This window comes from Podarcis liolepis (genome assembly GCF_965112155.1).
Source record: "Podarcis liolepis genome assembly, chromosome: 6".
NCBI lineage: Eukaryota > Metazoa > Chordata > Lepidosauria > Squamata > Lacertidae > Podarcis > Podarcis liolepis.
In genome coordinates, this window is record NC_139559.1 from 95,702,862 (window position 1) to 95,714,160 (window position 11,299).

Below are 11,299 nucleotides of genomic sequence, written 5' to 3' on the forward strand. Positions count from 1 at the left end.
ACAAAGCAAATTTAATACAGTGGTGCCTCGCAAGACGAAAATAATCCGTTCCGCGAGTCTCTTCGTCTAGCGGTTTTTTCATCTTGCGAAGCAACCCTATTAGCGGATTAGCGCTATTAGCGGTTTAGCGGCTATTAAAGGCTTAGCGGCTAAAAGGCTATTAGCGGCTTAGCGGCTTAGAAAAAGGGGGGGAGTGAAAAAAATCGCAAGACTCGCAAGATGTTTTCGTCTTGCGAAGCAAGCCCATAGGGAAATTCGTCTTGCGAAGCGCATCGAAAAACGGAAAACCCTTTCGTCTAGCGGGTTTTTCGTCTTGCGAGGCATTCGTCTTGCGGGGCACCACTGTATCTTCCTAGTCTCACTGAAGCTCTTAAGTCAGAAGTAGAGAATCTCTAACACTCCATATGCTGTTGAACTCTCATCAGCTTCAACCAGCATCCTAATGGTCAGATTATGGAAGCTGTAATCTGGAAACACCTGGAGAAACATCCTTGCAGTCTCAGATGCAGTTTGATGGGGTGAGGCCGCCCTGCATACAGGAGATGGGCCACTGATACAGCTCCCATACTACTAAGGAGGTATTACAGGTGTCTTACAGACACCTGTAAGCATTTCTCTCCTGAAGGACAAATAGCGTGCAGGCATGGTTTTAATTGGGAAAGTAGCATGGGGGGTGGGTGGGCCCTAAAAATCCTCCTCTTGCACTGTGATTTGTTTCAGGGGGCTGCAGCTGTTAATATATATGTTTTTTAATTCTAGGAGAGGCCAATCATGTCTAGTTGCGGCTCGTAAGCAACTATTTGCAATAAGCCCACACATGGGTGATATAGTCCATTGCATAACTTTGTACAGTCAGAATCCCAACCTTCCTAAATACCTGGCAGCATGGTGGAAAGTGTCTGCTCTCTCTCCTTTTCTTTAGGTTTTATCAGAAGCACACAGCAGACCAGCGGATCCCCAGCACTACCTCGCAAGCAGAGAGACAAGTCGCCCAGTGGCCTCTTGGAAGACACCCGGGAGACCACCTTCACCCGAGACAGGAAGGGGGGCTTCTTTAGCTCTTTCATGAAGAAGAAAAACGCCCCCACGCCCCCAAAGCGCAGCAGCTCTTTCCGCGAGATGGAGAACCAGCCTCACAAGAAGTATGAGCTGACGGGTAACCTTTCAGCCGTTGGTCCTCTGCAACACATTGATGGGTTTTCTTTTACCCCCTCGCAGCAGGATGGAAACCTTTGCTCGTCTAAGTGCTATGTTGGGGGCTTCACGCAGCGGAACTTCTATGGGGATGACGGCGGTGGCGGCGGTGGCATGAGCAGCGGTGGGGGCACAAGTACCGGCAGCGGGTGGTCAGGCATCACAGGCTTCTTCACGCCACGGCTGATTAAAAAGACCCTGGGTTTAAGAGCCGGGAGGCCCACCGGTGGGGAGGAAGCCTCAAAGCCTTTCCCCCGGTCCAACTCGACATCTTCCATGTCCTCGGGTCTCCCTGAGCAGGAGAGAATGGCCATGACCCTTCCCCGAAATTGCCACAGGTCCAAAGTCCAGCTGGAAAGGACAGTCTCCACCTCCTCTCAGCCCGAGGAGAACACTAGCAAGTCCAGCGACCTTCTCTCTAAAAGGTGCGAAGAGGTTCCCACTCTGACCAGAGACAGACCAAAAGCCAAACTTCTGCCCAGAGGTGCCACGGCTGTTCCCCTCAAGACCCCTTCTGCGGATGCGGCTGTTTCTGAAAAGGACACTCAGGGGCCAACAGCCACAGCGAGCCTGAAGAGCAAAGAGAAAAACAGCGGGACGCGGCAAGGGTCCCTCGAAGGCGAGGAGAAGTCAGGCTGGCCTTCTCCACCCAAGGCTGCGGCAGTCCTTCCTGTCACCCACAACCACAAAGTGCCCGTTCTCATCTCACCCACTCTGAAGCATACGCCAGCAGACGTGCAGCTGATTGGCACAGACTCTCAGGGGAATCGGTTCAAGCTCTTATCTGAGCACCAGGGCACGGCTTCCAGCGACAGGCCCAGGCGGATAAAACCAAAGTGCGCTCCCCCTCCACCGCCAGTCACAAGGCTCCTAAACCAGCCACCCACTTGCTCAGATGTGACAGAGGAGTTGAATAACGGGGCGTTGGTACAGCCTGGGCAGGAAGCCAGCGAGGGCAGCAAAAAGGTGGTGGTGGCGGCGGCACCTGCCGGTGGAAAAGCCGGAAGGCCTGTAATGCCCCCACCTCAAGTGCCTCTGTCATTGTCTTCCACCTCACCTGCCAAAATGGCCAATGGTACAGCGGGAGCCAAAGTAGCACTGAGAAAGACCAAACAGACAGCTGAGAGAATCTCCGCTGACAAAATCAGCAAAGAGGCTCTGCTGGAGTGTGCAGGCCTCCTCTCGAGTGCCATTGCCGAGCCCACCACAAACAGCCACTTGGTGGACACGGGACACCAGCTGTTGGATTACTGCTCAGGCTACGTGGACTGCATCCCGCAAACACGCAACAAGTTTGCCTTCCGGGAAGCTGTGAGCAAACTGGAACTCAGCCTGCAGGAGCTGCAGGTGTCCTCAGCAGCTGCTAGCGTGCCCGGAGCAAACCCTGTACTTAATAACTTATTGTCTTGTGTTCAAGAAATCAGTGATGTTGTCCAGAGGTAGCTACTGTTTATAATCGCCCAGTTAGGAGGAAAGAAGTCTACACCGAGTGGAGGGAGAAGGGTCAGGATGACTACCTTCTGGTGTTTTTCCCCTACCTTGATACTTTGGAAAGGAAAGACTGATACTTGAGTGAGTTTTATGTGAAGTACCTCAAATCACTGAGCTCTCATGTTTACAGGTTCATCTCAGTACATGGGGCAGATGGGGAGGGGGAAGCCAAGCTTCACTTGGGGGGTGGGGTGGGGGTCAGACGGTTTGCAGCTGAGTGAGGAGGGCAGAATGTCAAGAACTTGTCCTAGCCAGAAAATGCTTCTGCAAAAGGGGAGCTTATTCTCCGATTCCCCTTCCAGAAGGTAGGAGAACCAATAACAGGGCCTTGGTTTTGGGAAGCACCTGCTGATCTCCACAATGTTGTTCAGGTGACCAGAATTATTGGAGAGGGGGTGGGGTGGGATCCTTTTCTGCACTACTGCATGTTTTGACCTTCTGGGATTGTGAGAGAAAGGTTCAGAGGCTCCATTGGAACGGAAGTGGACTGATCTTCCCAAGAGGAAGAGGGTTTATTTGGGGGGAAGGTCTGTGGAGCTGCTGGAAGTGGTGCCTTCGTTCACCTGGCTAACTTCCACAGTGCATTTTGCTGCTGTAGTAAGAGTTGCAAAAAAACCTATCCAATATAAGAAACACATCCCTTTTTTTGTCATCCTTCTCACATATTTTACTATCCACACATCCAGTCCTTCACAGCTTCTTCCATGATGGTTAAGCTGACTTGCCACTGGATCAATCTCTCACTCCCACTCACCCACTCACTCACTCTCACTTGCACGCACACTCAAACTGGCTGTCATCACCTTGGTAGTGTAGCATGGGTATCTAACCTGGCACTCACTTCAGTAGTTTGAGCTGTAGCACAAATTTGCCAGCATGTGTCCAAAAGCTGTAATGTCTGTTTTTAAATGTTGATACAACATTGGCCCCTCTCCTTTGATAAACTTTGAGGGGCCACCCAGGATTAAAGACTCTCTACATTCCTTTTTTTATATATAAAAAAATGCTTACCCTAATCCAGCTACTTTTTTGAGGGAACCAGAAACCCAAGGTCATAATGTCTCCTGTTAGAATTACAAATGGGCTCCTTTGGCAGTACCTAGTCAGAGTAATTACTTTACCATCCATATTTTAAAATAGGACCTTTGCCCTATTCAGAATTATGAGATACTGTTTGGTTTTCCTATTAATGCCCTGAATGTGTAGCGTAATGGGGCGAAGGGAGCCAAGAGGGTAAAATTGAGTTTAGTGTCTGGGAGGAGGGGAAGAAGGGGCCCCAAAGTAAGAATGGTCCTCATCACACTCATTAAGTGTGAAAAATCTTAGCAAATTTGGGGTTCAGGTGAGGATGATGGAGGAGTTTGCATGCCGTTGTCCTTCCTGTAGATGGCATCACAAGCTTGTGATTGCCTTTTTGCGGCTATCCCTTTTTTTGAGCAGGAAGCATTAGACATCCATATGGATTGGACACTACTGGTATGGTTGGGTTGGAGGAATGCCCATGCCATCATGCAGACAGTCGATGCCACGTAATGTAAAGCAGGCTTTGGTTTCAGTCTGCAGCTGTTCTTTCCTGTCCTAGAAAATTCCCAGATTGTCTTGATATGTAGGTGTTATCCACCTGCTGGACTTAGCCGTTGTAGTATGGTTAAGGTCTGCCGTATGCTGCTATTCCTGTGACATCTCTCTTATAAACACAAGAACATGAAACCTGTTACCTGATATAACACATAGAAATGCTTCTCTCACACAGCTATAGTTCTGTCGTTGCTGAACTGAGGCTTTGAGAGAAGTTGAATTACCCTGGCAAGGTGTATATCTCTTAGGCATGGGAAGAATTCTGGCTCTCAAAAATCCAGCAAATGAGTGCAGCACTTCCTTGTGCCCCCAGAAAGTATTTGGCAAAGGAGGGAAGGCATGTAGTTCTTGCTGGGGACTTGTGTGCCCCTTCTGCCCCACAAGAAAATTCAGCACAGGATCTTCTTTGTTAGCAGCATTGGTCTTAAATAAAATAAAATAAAAATCAGGGTCTGGTTTGCTTTGCACCTTAATCTTTTTAAAATGCGGCAGTTTTCCTTTTACAAGCTTGAGAGTTGGAATTGTATTGCTATGCTGTTTGTTTTATATTGAACCTCCAGTGATGGTGGAAGGGTGCAAACTTGCCGCTTGTTGGGGCTTTTTCTCCAAAACTCTGATTTTGACTCCTTCTCCATTGGCTGCACTAACTCAGCAACCACCACCACCACAGCATAAAAAGCAACTTCTCCCATGGTTTAGTCTAGAACTAGATTGGCAATGAACTCTGACAAATGGCCCTTGCTGCTCCGATGAGTGCATGGCAATGGAAAGGTGAAGGGAACCAGTTTGTTTCCTAGTCTGGACTGAATAAATCAAAAGTGAGGTGAAGAGCCTGGCCAGACATTGCATTCATCAAATGTAAAGTTGCCGTGAATAAACCAGTTTCTGATTTGCTGAGAATATTGAAGGATTCTGCAGATGCAGACAGAGAAGGACTTCGGCAAGCACACAGGAAAGCAGAAGACTCTAGGCAGGCTTCTCCTCCTTGATTCTCTGCTGATCTCTCTCCGTAACGGCATCCCTCCCCTCCCCACCCTGCAGTTGGGAAGGTGAAGCTAGCACTAAGCAGAGATGAGTGACCAAAGGAGAAAGGAGACCAATGGAGGGAGCCTTGTATACCACCTGGTCCAACCCTGCTCAGTGCAGGAAGCCCAGGGCAAGAGCATGCCAATGGAATGACTGTCCAGCCTCTGCTTAGAAACCTCCAGGGCCTGAGAGTCTACCATCCCCCTAGGTAACTAGTCCCATTGTCAGCCTTCCCTATTAAAGGAGCGTCTTCTGACATTCAACCTAAGTCTCCCCTTCTGTAACTAAGCCTTGCCCTCTTGGGCTACAGACAGCAAGTCTTTGTCCTCTTCTGTGTGACAGCCCTTTAGGCAGGGCTCTTTTCCCCCCCAGCTGGAGCTCACCGGCTCCTCTCAAGTGAGCACCATTGCCACTCTTAAGAGAACAAAGGAGAAGTTCATGGTGAGCTCTGGCACCTCTTTTTCTAGAAAAATAGCATAGCCTTTAGGTATTTGCAGAGTGATGCAATATTCCACCATAGCCTTCTCTTTGTCAGGCTAAACGCACCCTGTTTCCTTAACCTTTCCTCGTAGGACATCTTTAACATACCCCAGCCATCTTCACTGCCATCCTCTGAACCCATTCCAGTTTGTCTCTATTTTGCCAAAACTAGCCGGCGACTCATTGCCCGGGGGCCTACTGTTAATGCCTTCTCTGGCCGCCTTTTTGTAGCATTCCTCAGAGGTCCAGTGGCCTTTTTCCCCTTTGGCATAGGCACAGCTGTCAGTACCCATCACCTGTTCCAAGCTCCTTTCCATTCATTGCTGCTGCCCATGGTGACTACTCGGCCACAGGTATCACCTGCTTCCATCCTGCCATAATGACCCCACACTGCTGCATCAGAACCAGGGACATGGGGAAGCCAGAATGTTGAGCAGAGTGGTGAAACCTTTTCATTCTAAGCCGCTGGACTGTGCAAGCCTGGGTATCCATCACCAGTGTTACAGCATTTTGTAGAAGAGAGCCCTGAAGGGACCTTGGCAAGGGCTCCTCCAGCCTAGACATCCTCAGCTCTCAAAATCAATCAATCTCCATTGAATTTCTTGGAGAAAACACTACCTAACCTGTCTGTCTTGAGGAGTTTCAGGATTCTTAGCAGCCAAGGCTTGGCTTAAATGTGACAATTTTTTAGTTGATGAGTAATGCATAGCCTGGTTTTCAGATACCTCTGTGTGTTGGAAGTAGAGGCAACCCAGCAAAATTTTATTCCGGGTGTTGTTTAACCTTTGCATAGACAATTTTTGAAAGGGGGTGGACCCAAAATGTTCTGCTCCAAACAAAACCACAGTCTGTATGTGTTAAGTTGGAAAACAGAAAGTAGGAGCACTGTTGCAACTCCCCCCACTTCTTGTTGGCAGGGTTGTCTGCAGGCCCAGGCCGAACTCTTGAGTAGAGAATGCAGCCATCATCTCAGCATCTTGGTCCTGTGTAAATATATGTTAAAGGCACACTGTTGTTATGTTCCCTATCTCAGGTACCTTCTGAAGTGGGGGAACTTGGAAAGAAATACATTTTGGATTGCACTACTAACCCCACAAGCAGCAATACAGCAACAGGGAATCTCTGAGGCTTTAGCATAAGGTTAGAAATGGCCATCTTTAAGCTTTCTTGATAGTTACAGATAGGTAGCCGTGTTGGTCTGCCATAGTCAAAATAAAAAAATTTCTTCCAGTACCACCTTAAAGACCAACTAAGTTAGTTCTTGGTATGGGCTTTCGTGTGCATGCACACTTCTTCAGATATCTGTGTATCTAAAGAAGTGTGCATGCACACGAAAGCTCATACCAAGAACTAACTTAGTTGGTCTTTAAGGTGCTACTGGAAGAAATTTTTTTATCTTTCTTGATAGGTTATCTGGCTGTTTCTCCCAGCCAGATTGATGCATGTTGATCATGTTGAGGATGATCCGAGTTGCAGCACAAAACATCTGGAGGCTGAGGGAAGCTGTTCTGCAGCAAAGCAAGAGGAGGCCAGAATCGTTTCTAGCAGTGCACTATTTTGAACTTCTCCCTCTACCTAGAAGTTGTGCTCTTGGGAAAGCCATAGCTGAAGCATAGGGAAATGGACTATGCTTCAACTACAATACAAGCTTCCAGAATTTATTATGATTTATTGGGCATGCTTTTAGCCTGCCGTTCATCTAAGTAGATCACAGAGTGTGCAGTACACAAACTACATACAATTACGTTCTATGATATTACATAAAATCAGGGTGGTGGTGGTGGTTATAAACCAGTTAAATAGGCATCAGGTTACCAGTAAGAACAGCAGAGATTCAAAAGTACACTGATCAGCAGATCTCACAAATGAACTTGTAGATGGCTGCGGTTGGATGTTGCCCATAGTTCATGTGCAGACAATAGCACAGGGACTCCAACATGGTCTTAACTTTATTTGGGGGTTGGCTTGTTTTAAAATCATCCTTGATGCCTGATTCTTCATTCTGATTGTTTTCTTTCCTCCCCTGTCGGTTTTGTTGCTGCTGCAGGACTTGGGGGGACAAGAGTTCTTGGAGAACTTAGAGTGGCTCCTGTCCATTTTGAGTGAAAACGCCACACACCCATCCGATTGCTACTTCAGCTTTCCAGAACTAGACTTGTCCTGAAATGGCCCTGGGGTTAGCTGCTACAGTTATTTTCCTCCCAGCCACAAACTTTTTTGGTGGGTGCAGGTGGGGGCTGACCAGTGGTGTTGAATCCCTCTAAATAATCCACATCAGAGCAGTTCGGTGTAGAAAAAGATTAGGGTTAAACATTAACCTCCATACATTTTTTTCCCCTCAAGCCTTTTTCAAAAACTAGTTGCGTCTTCTCTCCCCACCTCTTTGAACTTTGCTTGGGTTGGTTCTTGGTTATCTTCCAGTTGTGGTTTTAGTAGTTGGGTGCATTATAATTTAATGACTCAAATACTGTGAGGACAGTTGGGAAGGAAAGATGGTGCTTGCAGCATGAATGACCCTGCTAAAAGCACATGAAGAAGTATGAGGCCCGTGTTGGAGAAAGGAAATAGTGACCTGTTCTTTGCTCCTTCTGCCCTCGGGGGAAGAGAAAATCACAGCATAGCATTTCTGGGATCCCTCTTTTGAGAAAACTGCTCCTGGTCACTGTGACACTACAACATGTGGGTGTCTTGTATACATGGACTGCTTCCTTATTGACTTCAGAGTTTGCAAATGTAGGGCAGTGATGCTAATCGCAGCATTCACAGATTACTGTTTTGTTTTTAATTATAACTTCTTACAACGATCCTAGTGGCCAGTTTCCCTTGGAATCGTAAGGAGTGAATCGGTATCCAAATTCAAGTAGTTTCTTGCACAATTTGTATCCAGTTGAAAATAGACTTTGCTGCACTTTTAATGACAGTAATTGAAGAGGGAGGCTGCTGCACCCACTTGGCTTTTTTTTTAAAAAAAATTAATTGTGGCACTGAGCTTTGGTCCATAAATCAAACTCCCTGTACCCACAAAACACAATGCAAGATTGTAACATGAAAACAAACCAACCCATGGCTGGTGTCGAAGCAGGCATCTTAAACACAGTGCACAGGGGGGCCCAGCCAAGCAGGGAAGATTCTTGAGCCTGTGGACTTGTAGAATATTCCTCCTTGCCAACTAAGGACTGGAGCTTGAAGGAGTACTTTGCCTGATGTTGCTGGTTTTATAGCAAGATTGTAGATACTGTACATGTTCTCTAAGAAGGTTTCCATGTGCACCGGCATGTTATGACATATGCGCTCTTCCTGTGGACTGTTTCATAAGTGTTGAGTTCAGAGATTTCTAAAACCTCCTGTCTGTAAGTAGGTTGTCGAGCACTAAGCTTGCAAAGCATTCCAAACAGGTGATTTCCTGGCAAGCAGGCAGGGTTTGCGCAGTCTCCAAGGTTGGCTGAACAGTGGCATCAGTGGTGGTGAAATCCTTGCTCCCCTTCTCACAATTCTTACTGCGTGTTTGCCAAAAACAAAAAAGGCCTTAATTATATACCCTTAGCCCCTTCACCCGGTGTGAAAAAGCAAGTTGCTGCTGCAGTAATGTGGACCATTTCACACAAATAATAGACTCTAATGGTAATTCTGCTCCAATTCTATACCACTTCGGGATTCATGTGGGGGGTCACAGATTAATAACTTTCTAAACAGACAAAACTAGCATTTTGGAGAAATGGGTTCATGCTGTCCTTTCTGACATGCCATTTTCCTTCTCCTTTTATATGGAAGAGTGTGCAGAGCTCCCCTTCCCCGTGATCCCAGTGGTACAGTCCCGGAGATGCTTTTTCCACTTGGTTTTGCAGAGTACAGTGGTACCGCTAGTTACGGACTTAATTCATTCCGGAGGTCCATTCTTAACCTGAAGCTGTTCTTAACTAGAGGCGTGCTTTCGCTGATGGGGCCTCTTGCTGCCGCTGTGCCGCCGGCACACGATTTCCGTTTTCATCCTGGGGCAAAGTTCTCAACTCGAGGTAACTCTTCCATGTTAGTGGAGCTTGTAACCTGAAGCGTTTGTAACTCGAGGTACCACTGTAATATAAAGTGGCCCTTAGCAGTAGTCGGACTGACCAAATAGACCCCTTATGGCTAAACCTGGGAGCACAGAGGCCCAGAGCAGCTAGCAGCCGCCTCTTTCTACAAGGCACAGCGATGGTTTTTCAAAGCTGGGCTTCAGAAATGTCCACGGCGACTCAAGCATCGCGCATTCTCAGAAACGACCACTTTCTGCCACCCATTCACAATTCAGTTCTGTACGCAACGGACTCTGCACAGCTCGTTTTTAAGTAATACTCGTGGGATGAAACGGTGGCCTTTTCCATATTCCAGAAGGAATGCCTAATTTCTCTGCAGTTGCCTAAGGAAAACGGACCCGTGTGTGTGTGTTGTGCAAGAGTCAGGCTTCCAGGGTGGGAGGGAAGGGTTGCGGGGAAAGATGTTTAAGGATTCTACTCAACTCGCGCACTCTGTTAGTTGGATTAATAGTTGAAGTCACTGAGGAGAGAAATGGATGAAATTGAAAATATGCTGATCACACGCAAACCCACACTACTAGTGTTGTTAATTGTTGTTTTTGTTTTTTTTATTGTTGTAATATATTTGGTTTTTTTTTCTAATTTAAATTTTCACTATTGCCTGACTGTGAACTGCAAACAGTGTTAACTTGATGTAAATAGGGGCCTTTGGAGGAGGCGCCTCTGCCTGTCGTTCCACAAAGATTTTTGCCAATTTGCATTTTGTTTTGAATAAAAGTTGCAATATTTTATTGGCAAATAAAGGTTGACACATGATTATTATTTTTGAAGTGTGTGGCTTTTAAGAGAATAAAGATGGAGAATGTGATGAAGACCCCTGCCCCAGTCACAGACACGTAAGTTTGGAAGGGGGGCCTTCTTGGCAACAACATTGCTTAAATTTGCTTGTAGAGGTCAGAGTAGATGTCAAATTGATGTCAAATTGAAAAACAGGTTGACATTGTATAACCAAGTCATCCTATATTAAAGACTGAGGAAACCGTGTTGTTGTTGGCTAAGCTGCTCCTAGTGCAGGCATCTCCAACCTTCGGCCCTACAATTCCCATCATCCCTGACCACTGGTCCTGTTAGCTAGGGGTCATGGGAGTTGTAGGCCAAAACATCTGGAGGGCCACAGGTTGGGGGTGTCTGTCTTAGTGTCTTGACAGCGTCAGGGTGGGCAGTGTGGCACAGCTGCGGAGGAGGTGGTAGGGCTCACAACTCTCATCATGGAGATGGATGAGACAAGAAAGCAGGTTGAGGGGATCCCCCCCCCCAACCCGATCCTCACTAGCAGCCTGTCCCAATCCCAGCAGAGGCCCCCCACATTCTGCTGGAACCCTCCCTTGGGTGATCTGCAGACACTCCTGTCTGCATTATCCTGACGCAGCCAGCCCATGACACTTACGTTGGTGTGGTAAGAATCGGGAAATTCCTTTAAAATAGTACAGAGATGGTACTTGTCTCCATGGGTCTTG

The 11,299-nt window shown here is 47.2% G+C and overlaps 1 protein-coding gene across 2 annotated transcripts in view; it reads left to right on the top strand.

The window, feature by feature from the left end:
* ABL2 (ABL proto-oncogene 2, non-receptor tyrosine kinase) overlaps positions 1-10,635 on the top strand; it is a gene marked incomplete at its 5' end in the record, with an annotated part of 55,749 nt that extends 45,114 nt beyond the window's left edge. The window contains 2 exons of one of the 2 annotated variants that reach the window (XM_083507053.1): positions 923-2,766; positions 10,614-10,635. In XM_083507053.1, coding sequence (XP_083363179.1) covers positions 923-2,637 — 1,715 coding nt within the window. In that variant the 3' untranslated portion in view covers positions 2,638-2,766; positions 10,614-10,635. The other variant, XM_083507054.1, reaches the window with a different exon arrangement.
* Between the last annotated feature and the right edge of the window lie 664 nt (positions 10,636-11,299).